We start from the raw sequence: 20,423 nt of genomic DNA on the forward strand, positions 1-20,423 counted from the left end.
TTTGCCATTTTTATTGCAAACTTTGTTGTCTAGGCTTCTACTATGATGGGGATTGTGGTAGCATTTTTTCTGTCCAAATTTTTAAAATATTCCCCTCTGAGGCTCGACTCACCGCTGAAGAGGTCGAGAAAGAATCTCTTACTATGCATCTAAAAAGATATGCTTGTTTGATATCTGGATGGGGCTTGCCATTTCTGTTATTGACTTGATTTCGCATTTTGTTTCCATGCATGTAAATTTTCTTGGTATGAAGCATCCAACTTCTCATTTTCCTTCTCTAGAGAAATAACTATTTGGTTATGGACTACATCATTCCTCATTTTCCAGATCAAATCTATTACCGGGACTGCAAATAATTGGAAATAATGTTCTTCTTGAGAATTTAACCCCAACTTCACTTCGGGATCAATGATAATATGTATCCATTCTTGCATTGTAGTGATCGCCAGTGAAGAGAGATTTAATGGCCAACTGCTTTGGCTCCATAGAATTCTGGTAATTAGGCATTCAATAAAAAAAATGGAACGTAGTTTCTTCTGTTCTTCACACAATAGGCAGCTAAAGGATGAAATATTTGGAATGAAACTCTTCAGCCTTTCTTTGGTTGGTATTAAGTTCCAAATGATTTTCCATAAAGAAGTTTATGGCGATCATGGATCTTTAGTTTCCAGATTTTTTCTATTGAGAAATTTGGAAGATTTGGCATTAGTGTATTTGCAAATTGTGTTGCAAGATGGTAAGTTGTTTTGACAAAAAAATTTCCCTTTTGGCTATTTATCCAAGTTGAATAGTTCGATCTTTGGTTGGTATAAGGTAACAGAATTTTTTGAATTTTTCGTATTCTATCCTGCTGAAAAAGAGTTTGCATTTTCTGAATGTTCCAAGTGTTGGTTGTTTGGTTAATAACATCATAGACTTTAAGAGATTGAGAAATTTCAGTATTTTGGTTCAAAGGTTTTGGTCTGAAATTCCAAGAGTTGGTATCCATGGGTTTGACCACGCTTTAACCGAATAACCATTATAGATTTGAAAGCATGTACCTTTTTCTAGGAGCTCATTTGTTTTCAAAATTCCATTCTAGAAACTTGAATCCGCCACTTTTGAAGTTGCCTGCCATAATGAGTTTGTGTTCAAATATTTCCTAGATAATAGTGAATGCCACAAGCCTGAGTTGGGTTGGCTCATTTCCCATTCTGTTTTTGCTAAGAGTGCTAAGTTCATATTTTCCATTAGCCTTAGGCCCAAACCTCCTTCTCTTTTTGGTTGACAGATCAATTTCTAAGATTTCAAGTATAGCTTGTGTTTTTGCTCTTTTGTCGTTCCCCACCAAAAATTCTTAAAACTTGTGTTTAGCGATTTGCATACTGATTTTAGTAAAAGATGCATGGACATTTGGTATGTGGGGATCGAGCTTGCCACTATTCTGATGACATTGTTCTACCTACTTGTGATAATAGTCTTGATTTCCAACCCTCAAACTTTCTATTTATATTGGCCATTAATTCTTTGTAGTTTACTTTCTTTGACCTTCCAAAAGATGTCGGAATCCCCAGATACTTTATTTTGGAAGTTGATTCATTGTATTGCATTTTGGCCAGTATCACCGCTTTTGTGGCTTGGTTGGTATTTCTGGTAATGAAAATTGATGATTTTACCTTGTTGACTATATGACCTGACCAATCTTGGTATTTCTCTAGATTGTCACTACTGATTTGGGTCGTTCTCTCATCTGTTTTTCCGAAAATGATTAGATCATCCGCAAAGAATAAATGAGATATTGAGGGGCAGTTTCAGCTCAACTTGACACCTTCTAGATTTCTCGTATCTTCCGATTTTGCTATTAGTCTTGAGAGCACCTTTGTGCACAAGATGAAAATAAATGGAGAAGTGAGCCTTGTCTGAGTCCTCTCTGCACTTTGAAGAAACCTCTTGGAGAGCCATTGATGAGGATTGAAAAGGAGGTTGTCGTTACGCATTCTTTGATCAAGTTGATCCATGCTCTGCTATATCCCAATGCCTTCATTACAACAAATAAAAAATCTCATTCAATACAGTCGAAAGCTTTTTCCATATCTAGCTTTATCGTCTTTTGGCCCTTTCTCCCCATTTTCCTCTTGAGGTGGTGAAACAACTCATGGGTAATTATAGAGTTTTTTTTTTTATGTTGTAGCCCAAGATGAAAGTTGTTTGAAAATGGGAGATGATATTGGGGAGTGTTTTCTGTAAGCGATTTGCAAGAATTTTGGTGATGGTTTTGTATATAACATTAGTCAAGTTGATTGGTTGGAAATTCTGAGGGGAGCAAGGATTGGAGATTTTTGGGATGAGCGCTTATATTGGTATGGTTCATCTACCTCAACAATTTTCCACTTCTAAAAAAATTATGGACTGCAGCTATGACTTCTCTTTTGATGATCTTCCAGTAGTGTTTATAGAAGAGCGATGTCATTCCGTCGGACCCAATGCTTTATGGTTTGAAATTTGCTTCAGTGCTCCATAAAGTTCTTCTTCCATAGGTAGTGCAGTTAGGAATTCATTTTCTTGATTTGTTGTTTGCTTTTCAACAAGATTTTCCAAGTCTTCTGAGATGACTAGATTCGAAGTGGCATAAATAGACCTAAGATAATTAAGGAAATACAATTCAATGATATCTTGGTCCATTGTCCAAATACTTGACCTTAGTTTGACAATCATCCCGTTGCCACTTCTTTGAATTGTTGTTGAGAGATGGTAGAACTTTGTATTCAATCCCAATGAAGTGAGCCAATTGATTCATGATTTTTAACGCCATAGCATTTATTCATGTTTCAGCTGATCTTGGAGCTTTGCTTGTAACTGTTTCTCTTTTACTAGACTCTACCGGCTTGGGGGATTGCACTGGATGTGATTAAGCTCACTTTATATTTTCTGAATATTAACTTGGATATTTCCAAAGTGTACTTCGTTCCAATGTTTTAGAGCTTCTTTAGTGGCCTTGATTTTGCTGCATAGTATGAATGTTGGATTTCCATTGAAATGCTTGCTCCATACTTCCTGAATAATTATTTGACTGAGAGGTTCTCGAGTTCAGAATTCTTCAACCTTGAAAGATGAGACTCATTTTGTCACTTTTGTCATATTGAGTATAAGCAGATGGTGATCTGATGCCGATGAAGTAAGGTGGTGAATTGTGGCATCAAGAAATAATAATCGTCATTGGGTGCCTGCTATCCCTCAATTCATTCTTTCTCTGATCAAAGTCTTACCATGTAGATTGTTTATCCATGTAAATGAGGGCCCGGAGAAACAAATGTTGATTAGACCATGTGTTTCCATCAAATTTTAATCTACCAATTGATGAAGATGTTACTAGACACCCCCAATTTTCTCATTTGGGTTTAATAAATCGTTGAAATCTCCAATGCAAATTCATGGGCCAGGAAAGGAGTTGTGAATTGAGTCCTATGATGTTCAGAAATTTGCTTTATGTTGCCATTGTATTGGAGCATAGACATATGGAGCTAGCCAAGGATGGTTAGAAGGATCAGAGTAAATTAAAATAGATATCGCATTCATATTCACACGTGCTGGTTCTACATTTACACTCGATCGCCATAATAGCAAAAGGCCTCTTTTTTTTTTTTTCCTGAGACTGAGAAATTTACAAAATGATAGAAATCTATACTATTTACAATAGTAGAGGTGCGTTCAGTAGGCACCATGGTTTCCGACAAAAATATTAAGTCCGAGTTATACTTCCTAACATTTGCCCTTATAATTGCTTTGGAGCGGGTTAGTCCCCTGCAATTCTATACCATTGTCTTTATGAAGCAGTTGAAGGCATGGTAGAACCTTCCTCATCAGCTTTATTTGTTTTCCCAATTGTTGTTGGGTGTGGATTTTCCCAATGATATGGTTTGGTTTTGACATGCTCTTTTGGTTTTTTTATTTTCCAGTTGCCTTTGTTTGCTTTTCAAGTAGCATGAATGCTAGATCTTCCTCCTCATTTCTGGAGCTTTGATCTTTCCTTGTGGAAGTAGCAGGTGGTTCCTTGGAGATTTTTTGAATTTTTTTCTAAGTCTGTTGACTATCTTCAAGGGTCAGTTGAGTATTTCTTTTTGTTGCAGTCTCAGCCGAAGGAGTCTCCATGGGATTGAAAGACCAATTTGTTGCTTTTAAAAAACCAGGTGACCCTTTTAGTTTTTCCTGTTGTTAGGAATCAAGATAATGGATAGTGAAAATACTTGAAAAGTGTTGAGAATATTTATAAATAGCAGTGAAAAAGTAATAATAGAATATTGAATAATAGTAAAAAGTATGTGAAAATTAATGAATAGTAGGAAAGTAGGTGAAAAGTAATAATAAAGTAAAGAATAGTAGTGAGAGTACTTGAGATACTCTCACTTGCCAAACCAGTCAGGGAAAAGTAGCTGGGTGGGCCCGATGGGGATGACTTTTAGAAATGTGCAAAAAATCTGTGAGTGACCCAGTCTACCACATGCATAACAAAAATCCGATAACCTCTCATATTTGAAGGAGACCCATGTGTCTATATTGTAGTCTCTTGGAAGCTAAAAACCTTGCTTCAGTGGGTTTGTTATGTCTATTTTCACCTTGATGCTTATAAATTTTTTGCATGTTATTCCGAAATGTGGATCTACTTCCACCTCCGTTAGAGTTCCAATGACTTTCCCAATTTTTGTGACATTTGCAACAGTTATGTGATCCAGTGTGAGACCATGTATTTGCATAGGAAAAACTGATGTATTTAAACTGATCTCATGCCATGTTGATCCAGTAGCCAGCAGGCCACACCTTTAGGATGAGCAAGTGTCATTTGAAATTCCATGGGGCTTGACTGATGATTCTTTGTTTATCACGAACTGTCTGGAAAGCGAGAAGGAAAAGATTTACATCTAAATATTCAATGTGGAATATTTTGATAAAATTCCAAGCTCCTTTGAGACTTGCATGTAGTGAGATTTTGTTTAGTGGCTGAGTTGCAACTATTCTTCCCACTAACGCAAGTTTTGTGGTTTCTTTTGCAGTTTCTGTGGCTGGGAGTTAGGTTGAGGTCCTCCCATGATAGAGCTTATGTTTGTTGAATTAGAGAATCCATCTTCATGTCGAATATCTGATATGATCTAAACTTGTATTTTACTCTATTAAAGGAGCGGAAATTTCATTGTGAGGTGTAAAGAGTCTCCATAGAAAGGAGCGAAATACCCTATAGGACGATTAGCAAACGTTGTGACGTTAGTAAAAGATCAATAATAAAAAGATTACAATAACAACTTAGGCCTGCTTCGGATAAAGAAATGTTTTCATCTTATCTCATTTCAAGAAACAAATATCACAAAATACAAATACTTTTCAATTTCAAATTTTTAAATTTTCAACTTTGTTTATCTAATCATTACTTAATTATTATAATTTTTCTAAACTTTCAAATAAAACACAAAAAATAATTCAATTTTTTCAAATCTCATAACAAAAATTATATTAAAAAATTATATTCTAACAATATTTCAATTTTATAATATTTTTATTCAATTTTTTTTCTCTTCTCTCCTCAAACCCAATAAAACATTTTAACTTAACCATTTATAACTCATCTCAGCTCAACTCAAATATCTCACTACAATTCACAAATTATCTTAACTCATCTAATCTCAACTCACTATCAAAACCAGGCCCTAATGTCTTAAATGATATGACCACAACTATTAAGAGCATTCTCAATAGCTTAGGCAAAGGCAAAGCTAAAATCACATGTTTTGCATTTTGCCTATTCCATTCAAGATAGATTTTCATATTGAATTATCCATCTATTAACCAAAATAATAATAATATTTTATTATTTTATTATATTTATCTAATTTGTTTTTCTGATTGCAATTTAAATCCATTGTAAATTGTATAAAAGCACTTATATGTATAATAATAATTAGTGGTGCAACTATTATATAGCAACAAAATGAGAACAAAATTAATATAAATTATTCAATGGAGGGTGAATAGTACCCATTCAAATATAAAGAGTTACTGTAGCTATCAAACAAAATATTTGTCTTTTGCCTCTTCCAATGTAGACCATTTTAAAGGATTGTTAGCCAGATTTTAGTTTGCATTTACATGACTAAGCCAATGTGAATGCTCTAAGATCCTCATCTACACTGTTAATTGCATCCACAATCTGTTTTACATCTGGTTCAAACATCACTTGTGCAAATCCCAAATCTAGAAAAAGACTAGCAACAACGAAAGCACCCCAAGCTTTAACATCCTTGGGAGGAAAATAAGCCAGTTTGGGAGTTTATCTGCAAGCCAAGATGCGACCCATAGAATATTTGATAACAATCCCAGCACCAACCTTATCAGTGCCCCTCTCAACAGCTATATCCAAATTGCCTTTCACATAACCACTTCTTGGTACATGTCATCTTGGTTGTGTTATCTGAAAATGAAGGGCGGGAAGACCATGATGTTGTAGTTCTTAAAATTCTGCAAGAGATGCTTCTACCTGATCAATCAGATGTAGAGGGTGTGATCAAAAGATTGTCTAAATACCAGAGAACTTATTCTAAAGCATATACTTTGAGCAATACATAAACATTAATTTAACATCTTCAATAGACAATCTTTGCTGAAAATGCAAACATTATTCTTGGAAAGTGATATTTCGAAGGGAACGTTTTTAAGATTAATACAACAATTACCCCAGACATCCTGTGCAGAAGCACACTCCCACAAAATGTATTCAATAAGGTTTCAGCTTCCAGTTGGCAGACAGGACAATTTCCATTATCCAAGACCTGTCGTTTACAAAGATTGGCTCCTGTTGTTAAAAGATTATTACATGCTTTCCATATATAAGTTTTGACACTTGGAGGGATATTAGTAGACCATATGAACTCCCAAAAATCTGTACTAGACTTGAGTATTAGATGAACTGCATAATTGTCTCATGGACCTCTCCTTTTCTAAACGGTAAGCACTCTTTACTGTAAAATTGTCAGATGAAGTGCCCCTCCAAATGAGTTTCTCAGCTGATAGCAGTGGACTCAATGGGCTCGGAATCATGTCCACCTCCTCTGCACAAAAAATCTCCTAAATTCAAAGAGCATTCAAATCTGGTGTGGGTTCGATTAAAATAGCAACTCTTGCATTAGCATCAAGTGTGTTAATTGGAGACTGGATCTGAAAAGTATTGGGCCTTGGTAAACCATTTATCCCTCCAAATGTCTATGCTATTCACATTGCCAACTCTCCATATCAAACCATCCATAAGAAGGTCTTTAGCTGACATCAAACTCCTCCATAAATAAGAGGCTCTTATTTGTAAGACTGCATTATGTAATTCCCCATAAGAGAAATATTTAGCCTTAAGGGTAACAACAAAAAGAGAATGGGGATTACACATTATTCTCCATAATTGTTTAGCTAAGAGAGCCTTGTTAAAACATCCCAATTCTCAGAAATCCCAAGCCCCTCATAGTTTTACATAGACCCATTTTCTCCCATCCAATGTATTTTTGAATTATTTTCCTTATGTTCCCAAAAAAACCTATGTATAAGTCTATTTAGCTATTAACACAAGGTCTGAGGTAATAAAAAAAAAATACTCATAATATATGTTGGGATGGCTTGAATAACAACCTCCAAAAGAACTTCATTTCCTACTTGAGAGAGAAAAGTATGCTTCCAATTACTAAGTCTTTGCCATACCCTATTTGCAATAAAGTTGAAAGCCCTCATTCTGGATAGACCACCTAAAGATGGTACACCAAGATATTGTTCAAAGTTGTTAAGTGCTTGAGTTCCAACTGTAGCAACAATAATGTCCCATATCTCTTGCTTGGTGTTTGAATTGAAAAAAAGTGGTCTTATCACAGTTCAATTGTTGCCCCGAAGCTCTTTCATACAGTGCCAATAATCCTTTAAGTTTACTCCATTCAAGAGGATTAGCTTTGATGAAGAGTAAACTGTCATCTACAAAAAGTAAATGCAAAATCCTAACTGCCCCTCTAGCAATTGGAACCCATGAAGGTTTGCTTATCTTCAGCCTGTTGAATTAGGAAACTAAGAACTTCTAAGTATAGCAGAAAAAGATTGGCACTTAAGGGATCCCCTTGCCTCAAACCACAAGCAGGTTTAAATTGTGCATGAGACTCTCCATTCACTAACACCGAGTAAGACACTGAGATAAGACATTCTATATGAGAGAAATTCATCTTTCACTGAAGTCCATTTTCTCCATGATCATTTTTAAGAATCTCCATTCAACCCTATCATAAGTTTTGCTCATTTCTAACTTAGCAGCCATATAACCCTCTTTTCCATGGAAATGACAATTCATGGTATGTAAGGTCTCATAGGCAACAATGATATTATCAAAAATAAGACGACCAGGAATGAAAGCACTCTAATTTGGTTAGATGATGAAATTCAGTACCTTGTTGAGCCTATTAGCAAGGACCTTGACACTATCTTATACAGTACATTACATAATCTAATTGACCGTTAACAACTTCTTTCTCCTTTAGAATCAAAATAATATATGTATGATTAATAGCTACAAGAGAGAGTTTCATTGAGACAATTCACCGAACTGGAACATACCTCAGGGCCTACAATATCCCAATGGTCTTGATAAAAAGTTGAAGCATATCCATCAGGTCTAGGTGATTTTAAAAGAGACATCTGAAACAATGTTGTAGTCACCTCCTCGGATGTAAAAGGCTCATCCCGGATCGGGATTTGAAGTTTGGAACAACTTTTTGTATAAAGAGCAGAAAACATCCATAACTTTTCGAGGATCGAACTGAATATGACCAAACTCATCTTCCAACTTAGTGATAAGATTGTGTTTCCTCCTTTGAGTAGCACACGTGTGAAAAAATCTTGTGTTTTCGATCCACCATTATGTGAGTCCTGCTTTGCCCTCTGTTTCCACAAAAGATCAGCTTTGTGTGGTTTATCGCAACCAATAAGGTTTACATTGAATAGTTTACTTGGCGTTCAAGGGCGCGGCTTAGCTCTGGGCCATAGTTATCTATTATTTTGAGGTTGATCATTTATTAAATTAATCCCTGAATTAGAGAAAAGTTTCCAAATAATTATCGTAATAATAATCATATATTAAAATGGTCATTTCATTTAAATTTCGTTAATTTATTATAAAGAATTATTGGTATTGGTGCTCAAATATCACGTTATGATCAATTAAGGATGAACACGTAAGACAATTAAATAATTAAATTTAAAAAAAATTAAAATATACATATATAAAAATTAAAAATTATACCCATTTCGTGAGATATTCACTATCAAAATTGAGAGGTGTTTTCAACTCATAACATATATTCAATAACAATAAATAAACCTGCAACAGAACTAACAGGACCAATAATAATCAGTTAACTTAGCTATGGAAAAGGCTTTGACAAAAACTTATAGCTGAAACCTGATTCATTTATAGAAGAAAGAAAGATTGAGGCCACTGCTGAAATGGGCTGAAATGTCATCTTTTCTATATCTGGAGTCTGGACCATTCAATTCAATCCGCTGACTATCCCCGACTCGGTAGTTATCCGATCTCAGCACGGAAACTTGATTCATTTTCTCTCGGCCAGACTAATGGCAGCTAAGACGCTATTCCCACATCCCCACCCTCTGACGCCTCTCTCTCTCCCTTTCTCCATTTCCAAGTCCCACCATAAACCATGGCCCGGACGGGCTCCGAACCCCACAAGGCCCAGAAGTCTGGCGGTGTGTGCCTCCCACTCCATCCAAGACCATGTCTTATCCTCCGCTGTTCTTGTGGAACAGCTTCACCACCATAGCCCCTCCTCGCTCATATTACTTTCAGAGAGCATGGGTTATTCTTCGGCTAGCTACTATACTTCATTGGGTCTATTTGTCATCTCAGTTCCTGGCCTCTGGTCCCTTATCAAGCGATCTGTGAAGTCCAAGGTTCTTTCTCATCAGTTTTCTTAATTTCTCCAACTCTGTCTTTTCTCTTAGTTTCTTTCTCCAATTGTCCCTCAAAAAGAGAAATTAAAGAATTTCAAGACTGTTTTATCCTTCCTCTTAGTTTCTTTGTCCAATAGTCCCTCAAAGAGGGAAATTAAAGAGTTTCAAAACTGCTTTATCCTTAGCATTTTACTGCCGGTGATATCCCCTCCATAAAAAGAAAATGATGGGGGGACAATCAAATAAATCAACTAACTTCGTCACATCGATATAATTTTTTTTTTTTTTTGTGCGTCTCTATTCTTTGGTTTAGTTTATCAACGAGCTAGTTTCATTGGGGTTCTATATCAGATTGTGCAGAAGACATTTATAGGGGAAGGAGAATGGAGAAAGGCACCTAATCAGGTGGCAGGAGAAATCCTATCTTTCTTTACCCGTAACAATTTTGCGGTGACCGAGAGAGGAGAGACCGTAACGTAAGCCACTCCTCATTCTCCTCCAGAATCTAAACAACACAACATTTTACACTTCCATCAAATAAGTCGTGATTTACATAAGAAAGCAAAATGATTTTATTCAGGTGTAGACCATACTGAAGGTAAAAAACTACTACACGATCAGATGCTGAAAGTTTAGCCTGTCGTTCTTCACCCGCAACTTGGGATGATTAACTGCTATATCAAAAAATTTAAGACCTTTGTTCGCTTGAGATAAAAGTTTTATAACTTATGATTCTCTCTTGATTAAAGTTTTGAAGGCATGATGGTACCAAGCCGAGGCCAAGCAGCCTTGCTCACTTTCTGCACCTGCATCAGCCTGGCAAGCGTGGCCCTTGTTCTTACAATAACCGTACCAGATTTTGGCAATAATTGGTTCTGGCTTACGATCCTAAGTCCATTTGCGTAAGTGCAGGCACTCTGATATTGTAAACAATTATACAATGCCTGTAATCCATTTGCCAAACCACACGTAATTTGACGTACTAACTCTTTGGTAATGGAACTCAGAGGAGCTTATTACTGGAAACGAGCATCAAGAAAGGAGCAGATCAAGGTTAAAATGATGGTTGCAGATGATGGGACCCTTTCCGAGATCATCGTTCAAGGGGATGACCAGCAAGTAGAGCAAATGAGAAAAGAGCTTCTGCTCAGTGAAAAGGGCATGGTGTATGTCAAGGGAATCTTCGAGAGATGACCAAGATTCTTTTTGTGAAAAAATACATACCTGTGTGTGTACACACACTTATATATATGCATTCATCCGAACTACCATCGAAATTTGACGTTTGGATTGTGCATGTACCTTTCTGTTCAGAGTACTTGGCTATCTATGCGTACCGGGGGGGGCCTTAAAAATTGTGTGATTGAACTCAAGTCTTGAGTTTCTGAAGAATGAACAGTAAGTATAGGTTATGCACTCGAATTTTCTATTGAAAAATTATCCGAAACACGATTGATGGTAACGAATGGATAGTATATCCGGAATCTTACTTTCCATCACAGCAGTTTTAACTTTGAAAAGAATTCTTGGGTTAAAAGAAACCGATATATAGAGTTATCACGTACCTGGTTGGTTTCCAAATTCTTTTCTATGGTCAACTTCTTGGAAACAGTTTACTGCGAGTGTATAAGTTCTATCCTACCCAAACGGATACTTTGTCATGGAGATGTTTTCACGGCGGCAATTACGTTGGAACAAACACCCGGTCCCAACCGCTCCCCTTCATAACTAGATAAAACACTATCATCCATTATCACAACACCACAACAAAACAAATCAAATTTAATAGCAGCTTCCTGAAATTGTGAAGTCCCAAATTTCCAGGCTACTTATTTAGAATTTCAGAAACACCAACGACAGTTAACAGTACTCAAGTACATAATCATTCCTAATATCGCCCAAGAATAAATGGGCTGAAATCAAGATGTCCGCAAAAAATCTTCGGCATTATCTGCTTAAATTAAAAAAAAACTGGGATCATCAATAATTGTAGTTTTCTAGAGAGCAAGGCATGATTCTCAACCAATCAGTAACTTGTTCTCTTCCAAAAAGGAGTAAGTCGGTACCTCCAAATTGTATGGAGCTGGCCCCTTACGAATCCTACCAGATATATCATAATGGGATCCATGGCATGGGCAAAACCATCCACCGAAGTCACCGGCATTTGGCAAGGGAATGCAACCCAGATGTGTGCAGACTCCAACAACAATGAGCCATTCAGGATTCTTAACCCTCTCTGAGTCCAGCTGTGGGTCTCGAAGAGATCCAACATCAACACTGTTTGCCAGCTTTATATCATCCTCAGTTCGGCGCCTGATGAAGACTGGCTTTCCACGCCACTTAACAGTCACAGTAGAGCCCGGCTCAATACTGGAGAGATCAACCTCAAGCGAGGCCATTGCAAGAACATCCTTACTGGCTGACATGCTCAGCACAAACTTGAGGATGAGGAGACGAATCAGTGAGGCATAGACAAACCTACCACCGGTCAGGACAAAATAGGCAAATGCCCGCTTACTGGGGTCACCTGGAGGGTAACGCTCATGGTTGTACGCATCATAAAGGATCTTTGAAGTAGGGTTCTTAACAGCTGCCACAGTTGCAGCAACATCTGGAACTATGCTGTTTTCCTTGTTGGGGTCAAAGACTCGGAAGCAAAACCTGGACCTACCAATCATTTGCCAGCAAGAGTCATAAGAAAATGAACAAGAATAAAAAGTGCACAACCATGTATGCGGTCAATAATATGAATATTCCAGTGGGCAAAGAAATCAACTGAAATGGCCATCCAATCTTTGAAGGGTGGAGAGTGATGATAATAGGCTTCAAAAGGCAACAAAAAATAATGTACAACTTGCTCCACGATAAAAAGAACCTGTATATTTATTCATATTCACGGTTTTTTAATTGGCATCGGGTGTCCGAGAACAGCATCCTGACAAATCCCAGGAGTGTACAGGCCCTCAGCATGAAGTTTCCCGCAAATACACCTCGGGTAGTAATTCAAGGGGAAATTCCCCCAATCCAATGGCCCCAATAGATTGTTTGCACCCAAGAGGATTCGAATCTTAGACCTTGGAGGGAGCATACCACCAAGACCAAGGCCTTCACAGTTTTTACTCCCTCATTGACACAAAGTTTTCAAGCATTTTTCCAGCTGCCTTTATATTCAATTCCCAGATCCCTCAGCAAAATTAGGAAGCAAAAGAGAAAACTCTGAAATAGGGATCATGCAAATACATGTTCTTACGTACTGACTTGTGCACGCACATCTTAGGTGGATAAGCCTATGTCTGTGTCTCACATGAAAAACAATCAGTCCGAATGTAGTCCTGGACACTATAATTTGGTATCAATAGGTAGTTGACAATTGTATGTGGGGTCAAGGAGTTGAAAACCCATATATAGAAACAGATAAGTATTACATATCATCATTCTAGATATCACAACAATATCACGAAGATTTAATACAACTAAATTCAAACCAGCAACAATAAATTATTATTATTATTTTAAAAGTTCAAACCAGCAACAAGAAATTATAAATCTTGACATCTATAATTATCTTCGGATATATAGAATTGTATTCTTTCTTATAAAAAAAGAATCGTGTACTTCTATATTCCAACTATGAGGATAGAGACAAATATCCATTAAGACATGAAACACAATCACACAAACTTCCCACCCGATCTTATCAAACATATTTTTGACAAGCGGGAAGAACACTTCTTCAAATACCCAACAGATCCTGAAATATACTTGCAATCGACATTACTTTTTTTCTTTTTTTTTTTTTTTTGACAAGCATCAATATAAAAAACTCCTAATTATGCATTAAAAAAAAACTCCTAACCTTTATTGAGAAACTAGCTTCCACAACTAAAAACCCAACCTCCTCCAATAAATGCAAATAACTATAGCACTGAAGATAGCGCCCCCTCCCCAAACAGTCAAGAGCGCTCATACAACAGCACGCTCAATCAAGCACGCTGGTGATATTTCTGAATAAATAGCGTCGAATAAACAGAATAATTAATACCGGAACAAGGTAATTATGTATCCTTCGGAATTGTTGACGATACTAAAGCAACATAACAAAACCCAAAAGTTACAAAAAAAAAAAATCTAACGAGATGAATCAGAATTAACCGAAATAAAACCGAGTAGTATATAGAGGGAAAAGGAAGGAAGCCCTAACCTTTGAAGGGAAGTTGGAATAAGTCGGGTCGGAGGGAAAAAGAGGAGTAGAAGAAGATATCGGATCTGGGGTGATCGAAAGACGAGGAATAACTACCGTTGAAGGATAAATAACGAGAGACGATGGCGGAGGCGGACTGGTTGCGCCTCCAAGGCGACGACGGAGAAAGAGAAGATAGCCTCCTCGCTGCAACCCTCAGCATCTTCTTCTGATTATTTTTCGTCTTCTTCTTCGCTGGATTTAACCAATCTGATCGGCGTCGCCAAAGAATTGGGAAAATTCGGCAAACCCTTTTGATTGAACGAGCATCCGAGCAAGATAGAGGAGTAGGAATTGCCTGTGATTGGGTGTTTGTTTAGGAACTGACTGTGATTGGGTTTTTTCAGAGATTCTATGATTTTGACACGTAACCATTTTAATCGACGTAGAGACCTGATCGCTACCAATAAACTTTACTTGTCGTTTACGCCTAAAAATTAAATGCTACGTGTCGTTCATAAATCTTAAATACTCCATTCTTACTAACTGTTGATGAGTTTACGAGTAAATCAATTATAGTTCTACACACCGCTGAATCATACGCGTAGATTAATTTAAATTTTCCTTCCAATTTATGAGAGGTAAAATACCCCTGACCTATATGACGTCTCAGCCCAGCTCAAAGGCCCATTTATAGAGTAAATAAGAAACAAAAATGGGATAAGAAAAAACAACTGTCAAAGTTACCAAAAGAAAAAAAAGGTGTGCGAGAGAGGTGAGAGGAAAGAAAAAAAAAAAAGTTTAGACGATCAATAAAGCTAGGCAGAAAGAAATGAAAGAAGTGATATAAAGTTGATTTTCTCACCAACTACTGACAAAAGTCATAATAAAAGGGATATGAGATTTGAGGGAGAGGGGGCGATAATTACGAGAACACAGAGCATCATCTTCAACCTCACAATGAGAGTTCCAAAGATATAATCTTTTTTAGAAAAAAGTTATCCGACCTCTATTATATAAGAGAAACGAGAAACTATGAAAGATTTTAAAATACTCATATTATAGTAGATTTGTCTTCCAAACGACCTGTGGATTTAGGTTGTGATGCCCCCAGATTTTGCGTGTAATTTGGTGGACTCTGAAGCATCGGGACATGCAGCACAATGTTACTCATTCTTGTTTATGACAAATAAAGATACAATACACTTAACATGCATATAAAAATAAGTAATATTCGCAACAAATAATTTTTTTTCTTTGAGCAATACTATGTACTAGATAAGATATATCTCAAACATCCAAACATATTTTATAATCTTAAAATAACAAATGTTCAAAAGTTATAGTGTATGTCCAAAAAATCTATAACATCATGAGTATTGGAGACAACGCTCCTTAAGTACATGTGAAGACTAATATAACTACTAGGTTAGTCTATCAAGTAGTTCACTCAACTCGGCCAAGTAAGCCAAAATACTATCGATAAAACGAAGCATCGAAGTGATGAGTTCCGTGTCGTTGCGTTGCCGCCTAATTGACCTCCTCCAGTCGTCCATCTGTTGCGTCTCTTAATCCTAGCACGTGATCTACCATTTCGGAAGAAATGATAGTTGAGACTACCAGGTGAGATTTTCACAAAGTTAACAAATAATTTTAACTAGTAGTGTATGTACAGTGCATGCATAACAGTAAATATATGAATGCTAATGTGAACATGCGTGACATGATGTGACTTGACAATTAATAAGACATGAATTGAACTAACGTGAACTGAACATGACATGAAATAAACAAAACTGAACGTAAAATAAGAAGAACGTGAACTAAAATTGAACTAAACTGAATGTAAAATAAACATGAAGTGAACTAGAATTGAACTGAACATGAACATGAACATGGAATCTTGTTCCCATAATAACTGCTTAATTAAACATGAACTGTGGATGTTGCACAGGTCCCATTGAGCCGTGTGTCATTACCGATACAACATTACATCACATATATTTGCACCAATTGTGAGTACGTTAACATACGCATCACACCATAAGTATCTACTTCTGCTGCGAGTACGTAATGTATGCATCACACCATCGGCGTTGGTGCGTGACTTCACTCCAATGACCAGTTACTTAGGCTTCATTCGACGCCTGCTGACAGTACTTTTGTTAGCAGAAGAAATTTCACACCAGTTTAAACACCCAAACATAAACAATAGAGTTCCGCTAGAATAATTACCTCATCCTAGTACTTGAGGTTATGGTAAACATAAAAGGCTCAACTAACTTGAAAATACTATTTTTCATGATGAATTCCGAACTCGTGACATGACGTAGCGTGAAACAAAACAACAGATGACATAGCTTGACATGTGTACATGAGACTAGTGATATGACATAACATGATGCGTAACAGATAAATATGGCATAATCGTAACGTGCAATAATTAAGCATGACATAACGTGCAATATATAATTATGGTTTCTCTTACCATTATACACACATATATACATTGAAAGTAAGCTAGAGGTTAACTTACAGTAATTGTAGCTTGACGAAATAAATGGTGAAATAACGAGAACTGTAAGGAAATATTTTTAAATGTTAGAAACTCCTCACTAATATACTTAGGAATATAAAATCACTAACTCATGGAAAAATTACCATTTTACCTCTCTATATATAAGAAATTACTATTTTACCTATAATTTAAGGGTTTTGCATTCTAACTCCAAAACTTACCAAAATTTATATTCCTTATGTGAATTTTGTCCTAAATCCAAATATCAAATTAAAAACACTTAAAACACAACATAGTTATGAGAACCAAGCATAGGCCAAAACACACAAATGCTAAAATCCTTGATTTTTATTACAATTCTTTCAAACTCTAACTTTCATGCTAAAACCTAATCATGCAACATACAAAAATCATATCCTATGATTTAATATCATGCTAGGACATTAACAAAACACATATAATAAACACCATAATTTCTTAAATGCCAAAACATCAAGTCTTTTGACAACAAAGAACAACTCTTGATGTTCTTGGTCTATCTTTCTTCAAATTAACTTCAATAACTCCAAAAGTTCAAAAACATACTTTTAACATGTTCAAAAATCAATCATAAGAAATAGAATGCTTGAACAAACAAATCAAAATCACAAAACACCAACCAACATAATCGGTTTGCACATTCTCTCCAAAACTAGAGTACTACATATTTTGGTCTTTGATCAAACCACTGGATTTGGCTTTTCATGAAGTAAACCATGAAGAAACAACATCATATGCTTCATGTTCAAGTCCTAAAATTTATTTAAGCATTAAACTCAATATCACATGGCAAAAATTTCTTAAAAACACAACACAACCTGTGAGCCTTAAGTTTGTGTTCCAACCGGACCTTAGCATGCATAAAAATTTATTATCTCAAAATCACAACCATAAATCTTCAAAATAACATCTCAACACAAAGATAAAAGTTTTAAGAACAACATATGTGAATATCAATACAATAAGAGCATGCTTTCATAACAAAAAATCAAATCTTACTAAAAACAAAAACTATTTTTATATCTACAGTTTCCAACTTTCTCGTATCATGCAAAACGTTTAGTAAAACTCCCAACATTCAAAAAATTTAAATCCAACTTCATATTAATAAGTTAACTCTAAACCATTAAACTATCGGACCAAGATATTTTAAAAAAACTTCATAAAAAAAAACAAAGAATCACACACTATCCAAATTATCGATAGGTATGACCTTTGCATGCTGAAAAAGCCTTTTCACTAACCAAAATTCATGAAAAATCACACAAAATATAGTAATGGAAACTAGACTCAAATAGGAACAGCTTATATGACGATAATTTTGTGATAATCTACTTACAAAGACTTCAAAAAATTCAAGCAAGAAAGGAAAAAAATGTTGTCCGAAGTCTCTCCTTGAGTTCTCTCTACGAAAGTATTTCAAAAGTGACAAAAGTCTGAAGTACAAGTTATTAATGACTTGTATATTGTTGGAGGGATTGAGAGGGGATATGAGGGTGATTTTTTTATAATGTGTTGTCAACCAAAACCATGCCCAAAACTATGGGCTACAGCATACGGTTTAATGCCTTGAAGTTGTCATGTGATTTGGTGATGATGAGGTGGCTGATTTCCCTCACATCAACCATTATTTGGAGCTGACATGGCCAATGGAAGTACACTCATGGCAGTGGAAAAATTTCATCAAGATGCCCATCATAGATGGAGTTTTTTGGTGAGCCTAAACTGATTTAGCCTCAATGGGGTTTCAATATGGTATGGTTTGGGGTTTTGGTTTCTATCAAACCTAAATTCAATTTTTTTTGACCCAATGAAAATGCTACGTTATAAAAGAATGGATAAGAGAGGTGTAATGACATGAATTTGAATGTTAATAGCATTTGAAAGTAATTTAATCGTGTGATTAAACATTAAGATTAAACCGGCTTCATTTAGGGTTTGAGAAACCATTTAGGGTTTCAGTTTCAATAAGGTAATTCGGGTTTCAATTGAAGCTCAAATATTTGAAGTTTCACTAGGGTTGAAACCCTCTTTAGTTTGGCACAAAAATGAATGGTTGGATGGATTAATGTTTGGCTTAAATGACATTATTATGCTTGATTTTCTTTTATTTCTATCACATTTCCATCTCATAGTTTCTTTTGGTGCCAAGTGTCCTAAACTATTCACCAAGTGTGGCTAAAATTTTGTCAAGTGTCCAAATGAAACTTTTTTATACTGATTTGGATAATTTACAATGTGGTCTAAAAAATGACTAGATTGCGTGCCACATGGCGCTACATAAGTTACTATTCACCTCGAAAATGGTGAAAATAACTTTGCTCCATAAAATCCTAAATAATCATACAAAACTATGAGTGCACTTCATTTTGCAGATTTCGACTCCTAAGTCTCGAATAAATCAAAACGTTTTTTCGAATAATTGTTGCCCAAAAAATAAAAATCGTTTTATTGCACTATAAAATCCTAAATATTCATATGAGACTAATGACGCAAACCTATAACACTTCAGTCCTTAGGGTTAGAGATGTCACATGCTTTCATAAAAATAGTCAGACAAGAGATATCATAATTTAATAAATCAAACTAAATAAATAATTAAAGCCTGAAATTAAATTCAACTGCTCCATCTACGTGTGGCCTGCCTGCTCGTACTGATCATCATCATCACATGGGTGTTTAAAATCATGAAATAAAATTAAAATAAATTGAAAACTCAGTAAAAAAACTCATCACAACGTAAACATAATAAACGTAAGGTTTTCATAAAAAATTTCAAGTCGAGAGCTTAAAATTATGACTCATTGTACTAATACTTATGTTATGCATGACTTGTCTTGATTTATTTGAATTAACTGAGTGATTTGATTTATCTGACTGATTTGACTGACCAACACACTTAACTATGTGTGCGAAGTTGTGCACTTATCTCATATCCCAAAGCCGCAATGGGAGCTGTTGAGTAGTATTCTAGCATATTACGGTGGACCACACTTGAGTTCGTAACTTGCACATCTACCCTGAAACTACATTGGTATCATGCATCAAAATGGTCATCTTATCAAACTATCCTGATTTTATATTGCACTTGAACTTAAGAAAACCTACGTGTCTCATGCGACGTGAGATGCATGACATAATACATGCATAATTATAATTGTTGAATCTAAAAATGATGTGGAATGACATGATTATGTGCTATGTTGGACGACATATTTGCATACATCATGATATGCGAGATACATAAACGCTGGCTTTCAAGAATTGGCTTTAATAATAATCCATCTGACTAAACAATATTCTATTCTTAATTTATGATCAAACCACTTACTTCACTGCGTTGCTTCCTTAATATCACTTCGTAACTCGTCACCTATACAAAGTATATAAACGCCACTAAATCTGTTTAGGAAAAATATGTCCTAATATCTCACTTAATTAAATTCATATTGTAGAAAATAATAAATAAATATTCCGTTTAATATAAAATCAATGAATTCTTATATCTTAAATGATTTAAATACTAATAACATATTTTCACTTTCAAATTATAATTGAATATAATACTTGAGCTATTTTCAATTCTAATAAAATAAGTCGTGAAAAGCTCATCAATATGTTTACTTTCTTATAATTAACAAAATTATTCAATTTCACAATAAATCTAATAAATACTAATATGATTTAAATATTCTTAATATATTTCTTTATTTTCAATTTACAACTTTAATA

At 35.5% G+C, this 20,423-nt stretch overlaps 1 protein-coding gene and 1 pseudogene across 1 annotated transcript; one reads left to right on the top strand and one right to left on the bottom strand.

The window, feature by feature from the left end:
* The first annotated feature begins 9,475 nt into the window (after positions 1-9,475).
* On the top strand, positions 9,476-11,240 carry LOC121251906 (protein COFACTOR ASSEMBLY OF COMPLEX C SUBUNIT B CCB1, chloroplastic). Its single transcript, XM_041151316.1, has 4 exons — positions 9,476-9,954; positions 10,306-10,430; positions 10,704-10,856; positions 10,962-11,240. The coding sequence occupies exons 1-4, from the start codon at positions 9,619-9,621 to the stop codon at positions 11,146-11,148; spliced, it is 801 nt and encodes a 266-aa protein (XP_041007250.1). The 5' UTR covers positions 9,476-9,618; the 3' UTR covers positions 11,149-11,240.
* A 516-nt stretch (positions 11,241-11,756) lies between these two features.
* Positions 11,757-14,494, bottom strand: LOC121251905 (annotated as a pseudogene).
* Between the last annotated feature and the right edge of the window lie 5,929 nt (positions 14,495-20,423).

The sequence above is a fragment of the Juglans microcarpa x Juglans regia genome, chromosome 2S (genome assembly GCF_004785595.1).
Source record: "Juglans microcarpa x Juglans regia isolate MS1-56 chromosome 2S, Jm3101_v1.0, whole genome shotgun sequence".
NCBI lineage: Eukaryota > Viridiplantae > Streptophyta > Magnoliopsida > Fagales > Juglandaceae > Juglans > Juglans microcarpa x Juglans regia.